Genomic DNA, 22,295 nt, shown 5'->3' with positions numbered 1-22,295 from the left:
GTAACAATTGAAGAAAATGACTGGATCACTTCAAATGCACAAAGAAAACAAACCGAAAAGGCTGACTCTCCTTCAAGCTTTGCAGTAACTGTTAATTATGGCAACCCTAAGTGCAATTTTTAACAAATACAGGTAAACATTCCTGAAAGAAGCGTGGCTTATAAATGAGACTCTTTAAAGCAGGGACTTCGCTGCAGTGCCTTTTAGAGGCCAGCCATGCCCATCTGAAGCCCATGAGAGTGTTTTCACTGACTTTAATGGGAACAGGGTAGGGCCCTTAGCTATGAGCAGGGATCTGGGTTTTCCATCCGTGGTGGAGAAATGCAGAAAAACACCAATTTTCTCCTTTCAAGGAGAAAAACACCAGAAACTGCAGGTTTCCCCTTGCAGGCTGGCAGAGTTCCAGCCTGCAAGAGGCTGCTTGGGGCTGTGGGGAGTGGGAAGCAGGAGGCATCACATGTATGTGTGCACATACACGTGCACATGGCCAGCAATAATCAGCTGCCTGCAGGTAAGTCTATGGGAGGGCATAGGGGACGTGTGGGAAGAGGGCGCAATAGGCAACGTGGGGGTCAAGGATATATTGAGGCCCTGGTAGCCATGGTGAGGATGGGGGTGGGGCAGGGTTGGCAGCTGGGGCTAAGGCTGGGGCACTACCCAGCCGGGGCAGTGCCCAGGGCCCGGGGCCAAGGCAAGAATATGCAGCCACACGGCCCAGTTGGAGGAGCAGGATGGAGCCACAGGTGACTCATCCAGGGGACTGGGGGAAGAGGGGGCAGGGGGACGACATGTACCCTGCCAGATTGCTCAGGGTAGGGGAGGACGCAGGCTGCCCGCTGCAGGACTTTGGGCTCCCCACCCTACTGCCCTCCCCTCAGGGGCCTCCGTAGCCCAGCGGGTAGGACCCAGCATAGGAGGGCAGAGTGGGGTGGGGAGGCCTGGTGCTGCTGCTGCCACCATCACCACCGGGAACCCCATGCCAGCCACACTGCCAAGGTGAGGCACCCCCTGCCTACCCAGCAGTAGTGGGGGGGCATAACTCCCTACCACCACTGCCCCTAGTGGCATGGCAGGCATGGGGGTCCTGGCAATGGCAGCACCACATCTCCCTGCTCCACCTTCCTGCACTATGTCCCACCCACTGGGCTTTGGAGGTCCCCAGGGAGAGGGCAGCACAGCAGAGAACCCTGAGCCATGCAGCGGGCAGCCCACATCCTCCCACGATGTCCACAGGCTTCACTTAGCTCCACTCGAGCTGTGCCACCCGTGGGGGAGGGGAAGGGGGAGTCCAGGCTCCATGCTCTGCTCCAGCCACCGCAGCTGGGCTGGCCAGCTGTAGCCACTGGGTCCCATAGCCCTGGCAGCTGGAGCCCCCCTCTGGCAGGGCTCGGGGGGCAGGAGGTCACGGGTCAGGAGTGAGGGGCCCCGGCAGGGCTGTGGGGGTGGAGGGCTGTGGGTTAGGAGTGAGGGGCACTAACAGAGCCAGGGGACTGCTGGCCGGAAAAGAGGGTCACTAGTAGGACTGGGGACGGGGGGCTGTGGGTTGGGAGTGAGGGGCAACAGCATGGACAGGGCACCAGCATATCAGGGCTGCTCAGTACCACAAAGCAGCGGGAGCGGGAGGAACTGCCTCAGTTGGGCCCGCATCCTGTTGAGCAGAGGGGGCGGGGGGAGATCTGATTTTCCATGATAACAAAAAACTAAAATCAAATGTCAAAATATATAGGTATTTAGAATGTATTTTATTATAATGATTGAGGCATTGGTAGGCTTTCAAACTGCCTTAAAATTGTAAATTTATCAGTAAAACGCTGTGTTCAACTAATACCTATATACATAGTGGTGTTTCATTTTAATTGCAGAAAAACACGTATTTTGGGGGTTTAAATCTGAGAAATCTGGGTTTTTATCAGAGAATTTGAGATTTTTAAACAGAGAAAACCAGGATCCCTGGTTATTAGAGATGCGGAACCATGGGAAATTAGAATTTCAAGCAGTCTCTCACTTCCGCAAGAGCCAGGGCAGAATGGCAGCTTAGAGACCAACTTATTCAGAAATGCATAAGCTTTTGTAGGCAACAGCCTATTTTGTCAGATGCTTTTCCTGAAGTCTCACCATTTATTGCAGAAATTCACGTAAGGATTCTTGGCTTTCCAACTGTTGATCAAAAGCAAACATTGAATTCAAAAGCTAGATTTCTATATTAATTAATAACAGGTGACTTTTGCTTTGTGCCCCCTGTAAAATGAGAATGAGGGAAAATATCCAGTAATGGTACTTTTCGCTCCCGACAAACTGATGCAGTAGCTAAACATTCAAGAGTGATGTGCTGACCCTGCTGCTCTCAGTCACTACGCTCCATTCCTTATGCCACAGAAACTGTAAATGTGGTAAACAGGTTCCTGGCATAAAAATATATCAGATAAGGTTCCTCTCTTCCTCTCTCTCTTGCTTTCTCTCTCATCCCTCCACCTCCCACCCCTTTACATTCCCTCCCCATCTGCTGCCCTCCTGAGAAGGGAGAAAGCTGCACTGTGCTAAGCTGAATGGTTGTGTGCTTTTAAATCTAATATGCTGGATATAAGGTAATGCCCAGTACAATAAGTAGGATGTCTGCTGTGAGGAAGCCTCAAGTACTGTCTCTTCTTGTCAACATCTATTGGAGTCTTTGTAGCCCTAATGTCAAGCAGCATGCAGGGAAGAAAGGGCTTGGAATAAGAAATCCAAAATCTGGGACAAAAATAAATCCTACAAGACACCACAGTATACCAGTGTAAATAATCTCTTAGTAAAACAGGATTGGTTTCTGATTTTGTTGTTACTCATTTCTTCCATAAATATAAAAACACATGTTTTACAAATGACCACAACATAGAAGGGACAGACATGATCTCAGTCAGTGAAAAGTATACATTTTAAACAGCGTTGGCTGACACCTGTTCCACGATAGCTAAAATTTTATACAAGAGGCAAATCCATGAAGTAAAATTCTTCCCCTCCCATTGCAAAAAAGCTGTTATCTAAGAAACTTTTAAGTCCTTTACAAACACTAATAAATAAGCCATACAACACTATATTCCCAGTGAAATAAGGTGATATCATCCTCATTTTCGAGATGGGTAAAAGAACAGACATAATGCTTGTTCTGGACTAATCTAGTGTTAATATATCAGTGGCAGTATGGGATAGGTAGAAGAGCCTGGATTGTCAGGGCCAGCTGACCTCCACTGTTTGGTGCTCTCTCTATTTTGAGGCCAGCCACTGGTTAACCTGATCCTCCCCCCTGCTAAAATCAAGGTTTCAGCAACAAAGAATAGCCAAAGCATAAGCAATGCCTCACCCATATACATTTAGAGTATGTCTACATGTGCATGTTAATGTGCATTAGATTCTCTTGTCTTCTTTGGGCATTTCCATGGAAATAAAATCTTTTAAATGGGTCTAGTCTTATTTACTACACAATAGTACTCCTTGTAACAATGGATTTGTTGCATTAGTTATGTTACAAACTAATAAGGTCAACTTTTGTTTGGTAAAATTTCTGTATGCCATTAAAAAAAGCAACAAAATACAGTAACAGCACAGATTGCCTTTATATTTCTTATTTGCAGCAGATGAGACCTTCAATAAATACCAAGACCTTTCTGCTCTGCATACAAAAATATAAGTCACGTGGCAATAATAGGGTCCTGGTGTCCTTAGCCAAAATGTATCTTCTTCATCTAACAATCTGCAAGCTGTGCACATGTCGGAGGCCATGTTCCAACACTGGTTGCGCTATGTTTTTTCTACTTCATGAAATTTTTTGGCTAGGGACAGAACATAAACCTGCTTAAGTGATTGGAAACTGGTTTAAACCTGTAACAGAACATTCAGTACACATAAACCAGTTTCAAAATGGCCAAAACTAGTTTAAGATAATACTGGTTGAGTGCAGTTATCAGACTTAACTGATTTAGGTCAAACTAGTTTTTGGAACTTCTTCCCCAGACCCCTTCCTGGTTCAAGTTAAATCAGAGTCTCCCAAGACCCCTGCACTGGAGTGGAGGGGGCGGGGGTGGGGGGGTGGGAGAGCAGATGAGAATTAAACCCCCCCCCCCGCCTCCTCTCTCCCACTGGCAAGGCCCTCTGCTGAGGTCTGCCCCACTTTTCCCCTGCTCATAGCTCAGCATGGCCCAGGACCCCAAAGGCCCCCCTCCCAACCATGGGATGATCTCGCTGCACCTTCCTAGCCACCAGAGCTGGGGTTTCACTTGGGGCAGGCCAGGTGCAAATGCCAGACTGGAGGGAGGGAAGGCAGTGAAACACCTCCAAGCCCAGGTGGGGACATGCCAGCTGCATCCTGGATGTGAGCCCTGCCGAGCAGAGGGACCCAGGCTGGGGGTGGGAGGGGCAAGAAAGGGGCTCAAATATGTCCGCGCCAGCCCAGGGCAGAGCCGAGCTAAGCTGAGCTGAGCCAAGCTGAACGTGCAGCCGGAGGAGCAGCTCCTGCCTGGGGCCCCTTCTAACTCCTGGAGAGTGGTGCCCGGGCCAGCCCTGGCCTGCACAGTGGCATGCACAGCATGGGCTGGACCCTCATCCTCAAGCGTTATTACCTGCATCCTCTGGGCACACTGTGCTCACTCTTCCCCTACCCAGCAGCAGCGGTGCAACAGAGCCCCGTGTAGCAGGCACCAAGTGCAGGGCATTACCCCTGCAACTTCCCTACAGCTGCCATTTGCTTGCGTGGTGGCAAACTGCATCTCAGCAGCATGGGCGGTGCCTACCAGTACAGGCAGGGAGGGCCCTCCTGATGGCAGTGGCAGCAGGGAAGATGGAGGGGTAGCACTCTGCACCTGGCACAGGGAGCCATGGGCTGCTGTCACTGCCACCCAGTAGGGGAAGTATCTGCAGTGCATGCCCAGCTCAACATGTTGTGGCCTGAGGAACACAGGTAACAGTAGTCAGGGCTGAGGGGGAGAGCCCGTGCCATATGTGCCACTGCAGGGGACAACCCGGGCGCCACTCTCCAGTGGTAAGACATGGCCAACATGCAGGAGCTGCACCCCCCAGCTGCATGCTCAGCTCGGCTCTGTCTTGGACTAGTGTAGACACACTCAAGCCCCTTCCCCGCCCCTGCCAGCCTAGGTCCCTCTGCTCAGCAGGGCTCACGTCCAGGTTGGAGCCACCGCTGCAGTCCCCCTGTGTGTCCCCACCTGGGCTTGGGGCCTAGGAAGGCACAGTGGGATTGCCCCATGGCTGGGAAGGGGGTTCTGGGGGGTCCCAGGCCATTCTAAGCCACAAGCAGGGGACAAAAGCTGGGCAGACCCTGGCTGTGGGTCCTTGCAGGCCAGGGTGGGGGTTTAAACCCCTCTTCAATTATATTCAGCCTGCCGGGGCCTGGCCATGCCCCCCCTCAGCTCAGCTTCTCTCCAGCCTGAAGAGAAGGGAGGGCTCGCTCTAACACCTCCCAGCTTCTAACCTGATCACTGTAGGCAATGGGCTGCATTTCCGGAATCAGAAGTGAATGTCTATTCATTTGCTTGTCAGTTCAATCTACACAGGTTAGACTAACCTGCAGAGATTGAATCAGTTCAGGCTCGGGCTTTTTAAATGTCTGTACCTAGTACCTAGCCTTTAGGATCTTGTTGGAATGAAAGCTTTTTTTGGGGGGGAAGGGGTGTGAGCATTTGTGGGTGCACATATATGCACATACACATGCATGTGAGCATGTAAAGTTCCTTTGTCTCTGTTTTTCACACCTCTGCATGTAAGAAATGCCAGATATAAAAAAATCAGAGCATCAAAATCAGAAGCAAGCACATAAATAACCCAAATCTGAATTTGGCCCATAGAAGCCAATGTTGTTGGCTTCCCACACCAGAAACCAATGCTTCAAAGCACCAGTACATAGTGGACTCCTTTCTAGGAACTTAGGAAAACCTGGTTTGAGGTTTGCAAGTGAATGAATTCACTTTACGAGACTCAGGGCATTGTCTGCCTCACCCCAGTGTTCCTTTTTTCAGCTGATATGGTAGTTTGTCATTTGACACAACGTGGGTAACTCTCTGACCAAACTTTAGTACACCTCCAAATAGGTGAGTTTACAACGCTTTGGAAAGATATCCAAGATATCCAAGTGGCTGGATCACTGCTGCTGCTGCTGCCCTGGGTGGCCCCCAGGACCTCAGGTAAGGCTGCTGAGGCTAGCACCTCTTCCCTACTCTACCTGGGACAATTTGCCCTGCATCGACCCCACATGCAGGGCCATGTACAATGGCAAAAAGCAGTGGCACAAATTTGTGCCACTGCTATTTTTGCCATGTCAGCTGCACACCGCTGTGGGGATATGCCCTGTGTAGTTATACACAAGGAACCATCATCACATTTCTGGGACTTCCCTTAAGAGCCTTATTTTAGTCAGATTTTTGAATTATGATATTCATACACAGCCTTTTAGTCTATGCGTCTAGAATAGGGCTGCAAAGGTACAGAGTCTCTGCCAAACTCGGAAAATTGTGGGTTGGCAGAGCCAAATTCCTTGCTCAGTTCTGTAAAGAGTATCATCTCCTCCCTACCACTCTCAGAAAACAATCAGGCAGAAAGCCTTGATAGTTCAGTCACAGAAGGTCAGACTAGACTCCATTGATCCCATTCTTCATGCATGAAAAGAGAGCTCAGCTCTGCTGCCTCTTTATCACCATTCCTGCCATTCCAGTACTCTGGGTTCTGCACTGGGGAAAGAGATTAAGAATACCATGCTGGGTGGGGTTCAGAAGGACACACATCAGTTCCCTTCTGGTCCAACAGTGTTCTTCAACCATTTTCTGTCAAACTTCTTCACAGTGTAGACTTTTTTCAGCAAAAACACACCCTTACTGATTGTGTGCTGCCAAGAACCTGGGTGGTGGCACCAGGATTCAGACTTGTGCAAGATCTCTACTTGTGCAATTCTTGTCTCCTGTAGATTGTCTGGGATCCACACAGATCACAACAGATCAGCGCAAGCTCTGGGGCATATCAAGAGTTAAATGCCAGCCCAGATGTAAAATGCAGAGGGACTATCAGGAAGATTCACAGCATCTTGTTCTCATTCACAGTAAGGTCCCTTCGTGCCAGTCTGAGAGCACAGTGGATAACAGTGGGATAGAGGAGGTCTGAAGATAGATTTACCCCAACCTACAGGTCTCTTTACACTGTGGGTACAATACAAAGGGAACCTAATGTAAATCAGAAATAGATGCACAGGGACTTCCTCCCTCTTATACCCCCGCCCACAGGGTTTAGGACAGGAAAGCTTAATCTGACCCTGAATTTCCACAAATAATCCCACACATGATAATTTGGCCCAGGACTAGGATCTGATCCAATACCCAGTTAAGTCACTGGTATTTATATGGTAATTTTTAACAATGATATAATTTTTTCTTATGGCCCACTCCTGCTAATGCTACAAATCAGAGAGAGTTTGTCCCTGGAGTACATGGAAACAGAATCAAGCCCTCAAATATATCTCCTATATTTACATCAATAATACTAGCACTTTTATGGCTCCTTTCTTTCAAGGACATCAAAACACTTCTGAAAAGGTAGGTCAGTCTTATATGCTCTGTTTTATAGATGACAACCCTGAGGTATAGAAAGGTTAGTGAATGGTCCAAGGTCAAATTAACGCTCTGCATTAAATTTTTCCAATGAATGAGAAACTGAGTAAAATTAATAGAATTAAACAATGGAAAAGGTCATCCTAATGTAGGGTGTATTGATAAAGCTGTAATGATAAAAATGAAGTTAAATGTCTTACAAATTGAAGAGAGATGAAATACTTTTCAGTAAAAAAGAGCCTAGAAACAATATGACCACAGATTATAAAATGTGACAGAAAGGATGTAATCCTGGCCCCACTCAAACTCCATTGACTTCACTGTGGCCAAAATTTAATTTATAGGCCCCAATCCTCTAAATACTTATAGCCAGGTTTAATGTTACATACTTATAATTCCAATTACTTCATTCAGATTTTTAAACTTGAACACTTAGACAAAAGTATTTACATCACTGGAGCCTAAAGTAAAATTTTGATAATCCAAAAGCAGCAATCAGATTTACTTTCACTTTCACAACACTTTCTACTTAAGAATTTTTAAGTGATATTAATACAAAGAATTAAATGACTGTCTTTGTCAGATAGGTAAGTATTATTATTCTTATTAAACACATGAAGAATTTTAGGCACAATGGAAAGCTGAAGGGACACAGGCCAGTGAAATATGATCTCAGATTTACATTTTGTAAAATAATTGTTTTTTTTTAAATTATGACTATTAGAAATATTCCCATCATCTTTAAAAAAATTCAATGAAACATTTTTTTAAACAGTAATTACCAAGTTCGCAGCTCAGCTCCCACTGTCCTGCAGCCTAGGAACCAGAACAATACACCAATTAAAACAGACGTGACTATTCTGTTGTCACTACCCAAAGCAAGACCCGGATCTTGCTTACATATGTTTCATCATATACATGTTTGCAGGTTTAGGACCTTGCTCAGTCTGAGCCATGGTGTTTGTTTGTCCAGTCTGCTTGCTTTATTTCTTCTAAAAGAGGATGCACTATGAAGTAAATTGAACTTTTAGATGTTATCAATAAAGGTGTTACTAGTAACACAGGCAAAGGAAATGCTGGTTTTAAAAAAATTATGACTTTTTAAGATGTTAGAATCCCTTACGTGATCTGCCTACAGTCATACAAAATATCTGTGGAGAAACAAAACTCAACTGTTAGGATTTTAACAACCTAAATTATATATTCAATTTCCTTCACCCACACCATCATACATTATCATGATCTCAGAATGTCCTGATAAAACAAAATGTCAAGAAAACAAATTGTTAGAGAGAAGGTTCAGGCTGGACATCAGGAGCCATTACTTTACAGTTAGGGTTGCCATGCTCTGGAATGGGCTCCCAAGGGAGGTGGTGTTCTCCCCTACCTTGGGGGGTCTTTAAGAGGAGGCTGGACAGATATTTGGCTGAGGTGATATGACCCCGGCACCTGTTCCTGCCCAGGGCAGAGGGTCGGACCTGATGATCTGTTTAGGTCCCTTCCGACCCTAAGTACTATAAACTATAAATAAATAATATCAGCCTTAATTAGAAACTAAAACCTTGATCATAAGAATACGAGTGGAACTCATACTGACTTCAGTGGGAATTTTAAAGACTGAGTGAATACAGAACTGGACTAACACAGGAAGAAAAATATATCACATATGTCTTCCCCAGGTAAATTACATTACTGTAAAACTTCATATTGAATTTTTGTCAGCATAATTATCCTTATATTCCAGTAGTTATGCTAACATATTCTATTCTGGAATAAGGGTTTCAGCACAGACAGTAGAGCTGTGCGAAGTTTCGGTCGGCAGAGATTTGGTCTGATTCGGTGCCCAAATCTCCAAATCCGAATAGAGTCAGAAGACCCTTTAATCTCCAAATCTGAATTGGAACCCTCCAAATTGATTCAGAGAGATTCACAAAGATTTGGAGATTCAGACATAGACACAGCTTTAAATGTTTTTTCTATATACCTCAAGGTACCAGGCGGGTCGTGAATGCTGCAATGCTGGGGCGGATGGAACGTCCCACAAGAGTGCGGGGGCTCCCCAGCACGCTTGGCAGCAGACCTGGAAGTGGACCAGAAGCACTTCCGGTCCACTTCCAGGTCCGCCAGGGAGTGTGCAAGGGAGCCCCCTCCTCCACCTCTGGCTCAGCAGCTGGTGCCTCCTAGGTCTGGGGGGTGGCATCTGGAGTCCCCCCGCAGCTGATCACTGAGCCAGGGGGGTGGGGCCTCCCACGCACTCCCTGGTGGACCCAGAAGTGGGCCAGAAGTACCTCCACTCCACTTCCGGGTTCACCACCGAACACATAGGGGCCCCCCATCCCACACTCCTGTGGGACGCTCCATCCACCCCAGCATTGCAGCATTCATGAGCCGCCTGGTACCTAGAGGTATGTAGAAAAAACATTTAAAGCTGTGTCTGTGGCCAAATCACTGATTCTCCGAATCAGCATCGAACCTTCAGATTCAGATTCGGCTGAATCGAATCAGGGATGGTGATCCGAATCAATTAATCAAATCACTGTCCCCAATTCCGGCCAAATCCATATCCAAATTGAATGCGGCCCATTTCGTGCACCCCTAACTGACAGTACTAATACGTTACTGTCCAGTACTATTAAGCTACTGCACAGTAGCATCGCCTAAAAGACATTCGCCAGCACTACTGTGGTAATTCTGGTTACTACTTGCTAATTCAAGTACTAAATAAATGCGCAGTAATGACTACACAGAAGCATCTTGTGTAGATGTGCCCAAAGGGAGATGTAACAGCATAATGTAATCATATAATCTAGCCCCTCAGTGTGTCCCATTGCTTCTGTACTGAAATCTCCACTTTCCTTATTCCAACCAGTGACAAAACATCCTTAAAGTATATATTTAATATAATAATATTAACGTTTACACTGTTCATCTTCAAAGTATATTAAAAGCAATGAACCCATCCCAACAAACCATTCTGCACAGTCAGACTCTGACACCAGGGCAGAGTCTCACTGAAGTCAATGAACATCTATCTAAATGGAGCAGTGTGAAGGAGTGGGGGTTTACAGCTAAAAAAGCCTACAAATGCTCTTATGGAGTAAACAAGGGGACTGGTCACAAAATAGTTAAGTATTTTTCATGAAAAATATTAAAGAATGCTTTTAGAATTCCCCCCGTCACCCAGTATCCCTGGAAGCATGTGATTTTTATTTATTTGGTGTGAAAACAAAAAGAAAAATACCATTTTATTAAAAACTACATATATAATGCTCTTTAGTTTGGTCTCCTGCCTGCTTCATGTTTCTTTTTTCCCCAGTTTTCCTCTCAAAAAGAGTATGGGGTGAAAACTCAGAAAGCTGAAACATTTGTTTCAATTCAAATGAAAATAAAATAATTGTTTCATTTTGATAAGATGTAAAACATTACTTATACTTGGAAAAGCCTCTTTTTGTGAACCAATTTTAACCATCTCCACTGAATAATATTTTGCATACACTAAAATAGGAAACTAAAGAATCCTTAAAAGAAAAAAGTCTTTCCCCCTATATTATTATAGCAATAATATTACCCATACACTTTTAGTCATAATTAGAACCCCATTAGGATGGGTGCTACATAAGCATACAGGAGAAAAAAGGTCTGTGCCAAAGAGCTCATATTCTGAATAAATGATACATGTACTCAATTTATTTAAAAGTCCTGATAATCTGTTTATTTTTAAAGTTGTTTTCCACCTTCTTGTTTATTGTATTACAGATTTTTTTTCATGTTCTTCTTCCTGATTTAGACTAGGGATAATTGGAGAACTGTTAGGCTGAAATTGTTACCTAAGAAGTGAAACTCAATTGAGATTGCTATTCAGATTGTTCATAACTCTCTTGTTTGTAATTATTTTTGTTTCAAGTCCAATTTAACCAATTGTCTGCAAGCAGTTGGAAAAAATTCTCATTGTTAAAGATTCAATTCCTCCAATAAAAAATGTGAAAGATCTTATCCTATTTCTCGAATCCTCCAGGAGACCTTCAGCAGACTCAGGAGGAAAAAAAAGAAATCATATTCTTGAGATTTCTAATATAAAAACGAGTAAAAATCTTTTGAGGAAAGACACTCATATCTTCTTTAGATATCATTAAGCAAAAAGGGCATAAATGCCAGTTTTGTTCCTCTCTCATAAGCAGATTGCTATCTGATAACTGAGCCTGAAAATGTAAAACAGATGGGTTTCACAAAATCCCATAGAAATATTGTAATTTTTTTAATATTAATGAAAACAGGATTTTTTTGTCACAAGGTCTCTCCAAACGAAGCGTGCCATCAATATGCTCACAGAGCAGAATCAAGACAGTGCAAAAAGCAAAACTGGCCTTGTTTCACCTTGTCTAGGGAAGGGAAGTGGGAAAAGAAAAATAATCTAATTGTGGAAAATCTCCATTACATTTGTAAAAAAATTTAAACCGCCATTAGTACCTAGAGTAAGCAAATGGGCTTTTAATAAAAGACTTTTTTCCTGACAGGCCCTGTTAAATTGATTCACTCATTGTACAGAACATGTCAGGGTAGGAACCAGGATTAGAACACAAGAGAAATTGTCTCTTTTCTGTGCTAATTACACTATGTATCTCTGTCCTAGAAAGAGACATCAAATGGAAAAGGGGAAAGAGGGTCTCACATAAAACAATAGGCATGAGTCTAATAACATTTCCGCTGCAGTTCCATGCTGAAGTTCCACTGATTTACAATGTTATACCATTGTGAGAATGCATGTGGCATATACAAGAATGCATGTAGCTCAGTCATTCCAGAATAAACTGTATTAAGCAGCCTCTTTTTATCTGACTCATAAGCCCTTACCTCCACTCACAAAGACAAAAAAACCCACAAAGATGCCTTATGGACATGTCATTATGAAAATTCTTTTGAGAAAAAAAACTAGGGATCTTCCCTGATAACTTGGTCCTCAAATTGTGTTCTACCTCCGCAATATGCTGCACAAAACAAAGCAACATACTAGGCCCTTAGCACAAGTTACCTGTGCTACACAATGCTTACCTCAAGTATACCGTTTTGTTCACTAACTGACTAATATCATGTTATCACTCAGTCTGCTTTGTAACTTGCCATTAAGGAGGACGGGGGAGAAAGAGGCATTAAGCACAAACAAGAAAGTACTGCATAAATACTGATTCTGTGGCAATACAGAACATGCAGCAATGTAATAAAAGCAGTGTGTCTTTGTTAACATTCCTTTCCCTATTTTCTACACAAGGTCTTGGTCTGGTGATGTCTTCTCTCTCATTTACCTATGCAGGCTCTGTTGTAAACACCCCGAGAGGGCAAATGATCATCCTCCTCGGAAGCCCTTCTCTCTTTCCTCCAGCCCCAGAACTGACTCCCTTATTGTGATCAACCAGACTTGATGCCACGGTGTCATACGCATTTCTTTACTCTTCTCTAAATGCCCCCCCCTTCTACACTTTTCACAAATCCTGCTTTTTCTTCCTCTACCAGTTCACTAAAGTTTGTCATCTGTTATCCAGACCTACTGCTAAAACTCAGCCTTTCTCCCTCCGTATGTCTTGTAATTTACCATACTCCCATCCAGTTCTTTTAATTTTCGGTTGAAAAGTCATTTCCCTTGCACACCACTCCATCTTCTTAGTCATTTAGTTACACCCTTCTTTTAAACTGTTGACATAAAAGCAATGCCACTACAGCTAACAACCTCATTTCTTTCATTGTGTTGCTAATAATCACTTTGCTATTTCATTTTCAGTTAGATTTTTTCACTAATTCAATAAAACTTAAATGAAATTTTCCTTTAAAACTTGCGCCAAACTATTTTAGTTTATAGAGGCACAAAAATATTATCAAGATCATAGGCAGGTAAGGTTCTTTGGGTAGATGTGATATCTTTTATTAGAAATAAAATATTTTAGTTGGTCTAATAAAAGATACCACATCTACCCAAAAAACCTTGCCTGCCTATGTCCTTAGACCAACACGGCTACAACCAATGAGCCTATCAAGATCAAACATTCTTACTGTTACTACATTCTCCTAGAACAAGAATCAACTAAATTTAAAAAAAATATAAGTTATATAGCGTTTCTAGTCTTCCGGCCTGATTCAATTCCTACTGATGTCAACAGCAAATTCCAGCTGGATTCAATGGGGTTTGGAATGGGCCGTTTAAACCAGCATGACTCTTGACTGCTTATTCTGTACATAAAACTTGTATTGCTATTGATGAGAGTCAGAAAGGCAATCTGGAGTGCAGCATGTGAAACAGATCTGCACTGCTGATAAGAGATCTGTGCTGTGGAGCAGTAAGGAGAGTTTTGGCTTGAAAGCAGAGTAATATGATCTTTGCAACCACAATAACTTAATTTAATTAAGGTCAACTTTTCCAAGTCTGGAAAGTTGCTACTCTACAAATGCTGCTCCTGAAAACCCTTCCTCCTAGGAAGTCTACCAATGCATTACGAGTTTATGAATATTTTTACCATAGAAAATCCCAGAGGAAGGTGCAGAACTGTTACATTGTCAAACTCTTGGCAGAATTTTGCATAACAAGAATGCTATAAAGCGGCATCCTACTTTAGCACTTTTATTATGCAAAAGTCCTATCAAATGCAACAGCCAGATAACATGCAAACTTCAGTTTAACAGTGGCCCCTGTGAGGTCAAGAGATGTCCCTTTTGTTTTACAGTTTAACATACTTTTGAGACTATTAGTACAAAAAAAGAGGGAAAAAAAGAAAAACTTAAATAACTGATAAGGATCAGGCTTAACCAAACAATAGGAAGGAAATTCAAAGTTAAAGCTACCACTTAGTCCTTAAGGCACCCCATTGTGCCTAGGTACCACACTGTAGAATGATCTTACAAGACATACAATACCAAGGACTAACAAGGTGAAGTAAAGAGACATAGGTCTGAATTTCCCATGCTTTTGTTGGTTTAAGTTCAGGCCATGAACGTTATTTTAACACAGTATTTGTATTTCTTGGGACTAATTGTTCTTCTATCCCTGATTCCTTTGTCCTCCTGTTGTGAGTGGAATGCAGCATGCGGCACATGTTCCACTCATAACAAGAAGGACAAAGGATTCAGTGATGGGGGGACAATTAGTTCCAATTAGGCCTATTTCGCAGCTGATTGTAAAGGGGGGGGGGGGGGGGAAGGAGGCTTACATTTTTAAATAAATTGTCCCTGGGTGAGTTCTAGTGAAATCAGGAATGCTTTGATTTGGTTTCAGAACCTGCACCTCACACACTCTGATGAGCTTTGCAAAGTTCTGCCATTACTCGTCAGAGAGCAAAGTGATTCGCATTTAGAGCTGATGCAGTATTTGTCAAAATACATTATGCCACAGGCGTTGTCAAGTACTTTACTTGACAATCGTTCCAGGTTTTCAACCAAAACTCAATGTTCTCTTAGCAGTCCTCACTTTAAATAACCTTAAGAAGCAAAATTCAAAAAACTTACATGTGTACATGTGGAGGCTGGAACCTGCTCTGGTTAATGTTGTAGTGTGTAAATGCTTGGGTTGGATTTGAACTGTATTCATCCACTGTTATGGTAACTTTGCCTTGTGAAGGAATTCCATGAGCCATCCTTCCTCCTTATAGACATGAGCAACTTACAACTTTCCAGAGCCAAGTATGGGGGAGGGCATCGTGTTCCAGCCAACTTCTGAACCCAAGGATCTCCTCATCAACACTGTGGACCTCTACAAAGGAAAAAAAAACCAAAGAGACACTGCTTAAAGACCCAGGCCCATAAAAGGATGAAACTGTTGCTAAACCTCAATTTGGCCCTTTGGAAATCTGTATCTACCCATACAATGCACCCATTACCATGGCACCCAATCACTAAAAGTTAATTATTCCTGAGTCTTTTCTTTAAGGTTTCCTCATTTTGCACAGTTTCAGTACTGAAAATAAGGTTTTATGGAATACACCAATACAAAAAAATCTGTATGGGAAGACCTAGCTAAATGCTTCATATTTACTATTCTTCTTTATTTCAAACACCTTGTACTAATTACATCTTAAGAAAATTAATAACTGGCCTAACTTTAGTCTAAAGTCCAAATGGCTTTCCACAAATGCACTCAACCCTTTTGAAGTGGTGTTTTATAGTTTTACAGTTACATTTTGACAGATCTTCTGGAAGTTGAATACAAGGCAGGGTATCTTACAATGTTGTAACAAAGGGTAAATTCAGAACGCTTTGGATCAAAGTATTTATATTTGCGAAGAAAAACTTGTAATTGAGCAACATTACTGAAATGCTCATGTGCTACATTCCACCAACAAAACTGAGCTTTCTATACATAAACCAACACTTGGGATTTATCTGCTGCTGTTAGTAGATATTCCTTTCTAGACATTTATATAATTTCTATTATGAGAATTCTACACATAGGAGAAAAGAAAAATGAGCCCCTCTGTCCACATTCTCATACCTGAGCTCCAGCTTCACAATCTGCCAATCACTAAAGCACCAGGAGGTTTGTTGGTGCATCCAATGTCATGTAATTGTAGCAACAGCAGTCTGTCAAATTCTTTTCTTTACCTCCAATTCAAATTTTTTTCTTTACCTACTTCAAAGCAGTCTTAAAGTTTTAGCATTCAGTTTGGGAATGCTCTATTGTGTGAGAACAGGCATCTGAGCCAGGAACTCCTACAGTATCTAAATCCCACCTCCCACATACTCATTTCCCCCCAGCCTATTAAATGAGGAGACAAGTCTACCCCCTGTCATGAGGACTTTATGAAATTGTTCAGTTAAGGTGTTCAAAGTGCTTTCATGATGCAAAGGTGTATGAAAGTGCTAATTATGAGACATCTTCTGCTGTGGGAAACCATTCCAGCTTCATTGACTTTAAAGAAATTATGAGGTCTATGCCAGCTGAGGATCTGTTCTCTTAATTATTAGACACAAGATTAGATTTTTGCATTTCTGTGTAAGTTACAAAAGTAAATCTCCACTGGATGGGAAAGAAAGCATGAAATAGATAAGAAGCTGATCTAAGCCTTAGGCATCAAGCTATACAATGTCTTTCCCGTGGTGAGATTATTGGACTCCTCCTAGCTTCTAAACAGAAGTATGTTTGTTATGTGTCACATCACACATTTAAAATCTTCTATTTGTATTCAAAATATATTTTAATACCAAGATTTGTTTCCAGTTTGGCATAAAAGTCTACAAAAATGGCAGATGGCCTGCTATAGGCAATTTATTTTATTATTTTACAACCTCAGGCCTATGTAGGTTTCCATATGTTAGTTGGGTTAAGAAATTTCACAACCTTCACTGGAGTAATTGGGTTTTCTCCTCCATCTCCTGTATCAGTAAAAGGCAGCCGAGATGAAACCAAACCATAAAGTTCCCATCGAGAGAGAAAGACACACTTGTGACTTAGTATGTGTCTGTAAGGCACTGTATTTCTTTGTACTAAACTGCCCTCACAAGTATAGTAGAAATGGCAGGAGAAAATCAGCAAGGTAAGGTTTACAACTCTGCTAGTGTGATGTAAGATATGTGTAACAACTGCTTACTAATCATAATGTAGTGGTTTCCATACTAAGTTTGCAGCTGTTTCCTTAATTTCCCTCACAATTATATTTTACTGTTATTTTGCATAACAGTAAAACACAACACCTGCTTCAAATTGCAGTCCTGTTCTAAGTACTGTAATTCTTCTGAGATGCAGACTATGAAGAGTGTGCAGCGTAGAACTGCATAATTGCACTGCACTGAAAAGTAAATACAAATGAAAACATCTTCCTGTTAGAAAAATGACTGTCATTAAAAAGAATGCTAGCCATCAAGGCTTATGAGGAAAAAAAATACGCATTTTTATACAGCAAGAATTTCAGCGTTTGCATAAATTAGGAAGTAACGTGGAAATTACATGTCCAATCTTATTTTTGCAATCAAAATCCACTGTGTAAAACAAGAACATAAAAGCAACCACAAAAAATGTGCTTAGTTCTTTAGAAAAGCTAAGCCATTGTGATTTTACTAGTCTAGTATAAGCAAAGGTCAGGACATTAAATTTCATATTGCTGTTAACTCAGAAAAAAAATTGATTTGCTCATTACAATGAATTACATATAAAAATAAGTCTTTCTTAAGTATCTCTTTTTTCAATCTATTTATTACAAAAATACAATTTTTGCACACTGGCATAAAACAAATGTTAAGAGAACACTGGATAGACATAAAATACTTTTAAGCTGAGTTTATTTTAAAAGTAAAAACAAAAGTTGGCCTCCTATAGCATTTAATCTTTTGTCTATAAATAAGGCATCCTTTTAAACAGAAGGACATTAACAAACATAAAACTTGAAAAAAGTCAAATAGGTGACTGGGCTCCCAACTTCTTCAATTCCATTTTCCCACTTTAATGGTTTTGTATAGCAATACAGCTCACCTACCAGGTGTTTGATTAGTCTCTTCTTTAATATGAAGTTGTTTGAAGACATTGTCAAACAGATGCACGGTGCTTTAAAACTTCCTTAAACAAATTTATGAGGCCCAAGAAAAAAGGCTTTTTTTTTCATCACTACTCTTCTTCTCACCCCTCTAACAGTGAGCACTCACTGAGATTACATACAAAAGATGAGCACAAAAGAACAGTTGCATTTTTTTTCACTGCTGTCAAGTGCAACATGGTGTTTGCACTCTTAGCCATTTCTAACCATATAATTTTTAGGCGAAAAAGAGGATCATAAAACTATTAAGCAAAGTATTTTAGTATATTGTGCTTTGCTAATGACATGTCAGAGGTTATTCAGGAAATAACAATAATCATCTTTCAGGGTGTGTTTAGGATTTAGCATGTTACAAAGACATACGCTACTGTACAGACCTGCTTAATTTTAAAACTGATAAAACATACAACAAGACTGACCGTTTTTAAAGCAATGGACCGTAATATACATTCTGCCCCACAGCCCATTTTGGTTTTTCATCTAACATAACAAAATTGAACAGTGTCAAGAGATCAACGCATGGAGGGGTAGTTCAGACTGAGCAGCGTTTAAAATTCCATTTGGAATATAACGGAAATAAAATTACACACAAAGGCACTTTCCAGGGAAGGGTATGAAAAATATATCCCCCTCAAACATAAACACATCTGGATCCTCAACGGGAAAAATCAACACTTCCTCCTTTGACTGGTACTTGGCTTATGTAGATTCGGAAGTCTTTTATGATTGAAGGGTTAAATAAAGAGGTTTAGTGCCAATCTTTATTCAAGTAGGCATTCCGTATCTGTTATATACCCACACTGACAGAGCAAACAACACATTAAGTAAATACAAACGCAAGCATTGGCCTCAGAAATAACCTAGGAGGAAATCAGATGCCTATCTGGTCTCTTCTAGTTTATAACAGCATACTGGTGATTATTTAACAACTAGCTAAAATCCCTGCTATACTTTTCATGCACTTCCAAGTTCAGCCTTGGCACCCAGTCTGGTGGATGGCATCCAGTCTGATGTGTAAGTGTGCCTTTGCAATTCTTTCCCCCTCCGTCCCCCCAAAACCAGGCATCCTCCCCATTCTCTACACACTCCCAAGGAAGCTTTCCCAAATGTGGTGAGCCAGAGGCATGAAAAGTTAGCACTCTCCCTATGCCTGAAGAAGGGTGTTTGTGCCTAAAAGCTTGCAAAAAACTATTTTCTCAAGTATTTAGTTAGTTGAATAAAAGATATCACATCTACCCAAAGAACCTTGTCTGCCTATGTCCTTAGACCAACACAGCTACAACCAACAACCAACACATCAGTGATGTGCACACAAGGCTTGGCCCCATAGAGCCCCCAGTCACAACCCACGCTGAAAAAGTCCTAAATACCACCTTGTTCTCCCCTCCTTCCCCACAGCACACACTATCGACTCCCCACATTTCATGCCTGAAACGCCATGGCAAGTGGATCCCTCAGTTTAAATCATCCAGTTGCCAAAACAGTTAGTTGTGTGGCACTCAGAGCAGGCGACAGAGGCATCTGAGTGGTACCAGTGTGCACACACTACCTCCTTTCTCAGTCAGTCCATGCCCGGCTGCTGGTTTGGGCTCCCTCTGGGCACCCCCTGTGCTGGCTGCTCTGAGTCCAGGCTGGGTTGAGTGCTTCGCTCTTTCTCTCCCCTTCTGCCTCTTCTCTCCCTCCACCTCCCCCCCCCCCCCTTTTCCCAGGCTCAGATTGATTGATCACAATCAGTGGCCAATGGCTCTGACACCGCACCATCCTGGCTTTTGTATAACATCCCCCTTTCCCCCCACGTCATTCATCCCATCTGATCTTCCCCTTCTACTACAGCTGCTGGCACTGCAACCCAGATCAAACCTGTACACACACATCCCCAGATCCAACACAGTCACACACACACACTCAGATTAAACACACACACAGATCAAACGCACAGACACCCCCATACATACACCCAGATCACGCACACACAGAGATCAAACGCACAGGCACACTCCCACATATACCCCCAGAACACACACACACTCCCAATACACACCCTGATCACACACACACCTAGACCCACACACATGCATCAAAAACACACACAGATCAAACGCACCCCCACACACACACACCCTGAACTCACATACACACAGATCCAACACCTCCCAAATCAAACACACACACAAAAACACACCCAGATCCAGCACACACACACACCCCACACATGGATCAAATACACACTCCCCCCACACCCTGATCCAAGTCACACACCTCCCAGATCCAACACGCACACACACAAACCCAGATCCAACACACACACTAGCCCCCCACACACATCAATCAAACACATGCACACACACATACACACCCAGATCCAACACACACGCACCACCCCAGGGACCCTGGGGAAGCACAAACTCGCCCTGAGAGCTCCTGATGCAACTGCTCTTGTGTTTATGATTGCCATGGGGGGAGCATTTCTGCAAAAAAGAAAAAAAAATTGCGTGCATAAAGTTTACATCCTCTCGTCTCCCCGCTCCGTGAAATAAAGCTCCGTTTTGTTCCCTCCCCCCTTTGCAATGAAAACAGAAATTATTTGGGGGGGGGTGATGAGAAGAAAACCTAGCTGCCTAATCAAGGGGGCGAAACCCCCCCACGATCGCTTTGACTGTCGCTGTCAATTCCCCAGTTGCTCCCCCCCACCCAAAAAATCTCCCCTTTCCAAAAGATTTCCGAGTGGCCGAGGCCTCGGGGCTCGGGATTTCAAAGCACGCTTGCAAATGCACGAGAAATAGAGACGGGAACTCCGGCTGGGAACAGAAAAAGAACCGATTTGCAATCGCTACTTTTCTTGGAGCGCCCCTTCCCGACTTGTGTGCGGCGAGGGGGGAGGGAAAAAACCCACCAACCCCCCCCCAAAAAAAACCCCACCCCCCTCACAAAAAACCACCCTCTTTTCCCATGCAGAAAATGGTAACAAACGCTATATTTCAGGCTGGCTGCGACTGTACTTTGCGTCTCGCCCGCTGGAGCTGCCGCTTCCTCGGTGTCTCCAGCCAGCACAATGCTCCCTGGCCTACCCTCCCCCGGTCGTGCTCTAACATCATAACCCCGAGCGCCCGAGACCTCCTAGTAAACAGGCAGCAAAATGCATCCCCTGCCGCCTCCTCGCCTGCCAAATCCCTGCCGCCCCCCCCTCCCCGGCAAGCAGGAGGCAGCGGGGGGGCAGCTCCCCCTCCGCCACAACCCCACAGCAAACAAAACCCGGGCGCGGGGGGAGGCAGCCGGGCTGATCCCGAGCATTGCTGCGCGGCGCCCTGCCCGCTCCCCTTGCACTTGGATGTGACAAGGCGCCTCTAACCCGGGGCTTTGTGTTTGGTTATGACGCTTTTTTCTTCTTTTTTTTTTTTTTTTTTTGTGCCTTTGGATTTCTTCCCCCTCGCTCTGTCATCGGGCTGGATTTACCTTGCTCTTTCGGGCTGGTGATGATGTGTGTCCTAGGGATGCCTTCAGTGCTGGGAGAGGAGCCGATCCATGGGGGGGGCGGGGGTGCTTAAAGCGAGAGAGAAAGGCTGGGAGGTGGAGGGCGGTGCAGGCAGGGCAAAACCTTCGACCCCGCGGGTGTCCCCCGCCCCCCCTCCCGGCTGGCTGGAGTGGAAAGGAGAGGGGGTGGGAAAAAAAAAAAGGAAGAAAGAAAAGGAGAGCAGGCTGGATGCGGGAGGGAGAGCAGGGAAGCCGGGCAGCGCGGAGCGGTGCAGTGAGAGGCGCTGCCACTGGGGTCAGGGAGCAGAGCACCAGGAAACAGGGCGGCCGGGAGCTCCGCACACGCAGCCGGCTCCTCCCGCTGCCCTCCCCGAGCAGGGCTGGGGGATCCCCCCCCCCTTCCCCGGCTGCTGCAATGCCTTCCCCTCCCGGGGACTGGGGGAGAAGGAGCCGCTCTGCGCCACGGAGGTCAGAGCCGGGAGCCGGCGGGCAAAGAGCCCGAATCACGGCAGGAAACGGGAGGGAGAGCCCGGCTTCCCGACAGGACCTGCCTTGCGCCCCGCCGGGGGCCTGGGCACGCCGGGCACTTTCTGACAAAGGGAAGGGTGCAGGTTTCTTGCACCTCGGAAAGACAGGAGGCACAAAGCTTTTTTTTTTTTTTTGTGGGGGGGGGGTCTAGAGCAGAACTGAACTTCTGTGAGTAGCACAAAACGGAGGATAATAATAAACCTTTTTT

The 22,295-nt window shown here is 44.0% G+C and overlaps 1 protein-coding gene across 5 annotated transcripts in view; it reads right to left on the bottom strand.

The window, feature by feature from the left end:
• MPPED2 (metallophosphoesterase domain containing 2) overlaps window positions 1-21,880 on the bottom strand; it is a 149,766-nt gene extending 127,886 nt beyond the window's left edge. The window contains exons 1-2 of one of the 5 annotated variants that reach the window (XM_014602170.3): window positions 21,542-21,880; window positions 15,072-15,315 (exon numbers count right to left, since the gene is read on the bottom strand). In XM_014602170.3, the coding sequence (XP_014457656.1) occupies window positions 15,072-15,199 (128 nt within the window). In that variant the 5' untranslated portion in view covers window positions 15,200-15,315; window positions 21,542-21,880. The other 4 variants (XM_019477101.2, XM_019477098.2, XM_019477100.2 and 1 more) reach the window with 4 other exon arrangements.
• Window positions 21,881-22,295: the final 415 nt, after the last annotated feature.

Source organism: Alligator mississippiensis, chromosome 2, assembly GCF_030867095.1.
Source record: "Alligator mississippiensis isolate rAllMis1 chromosome 2, rAllMis1, whole genome shotgun sequence".
Lineage (NCBI taxonomy): Eukaryota > Metazoa > Chordata > Crocodylia > Alligatoridae > Alligator > Alligator mississippiensis.
This window is presented reverse-complemented; position numbering and strand designations above follow the sequence as displayed.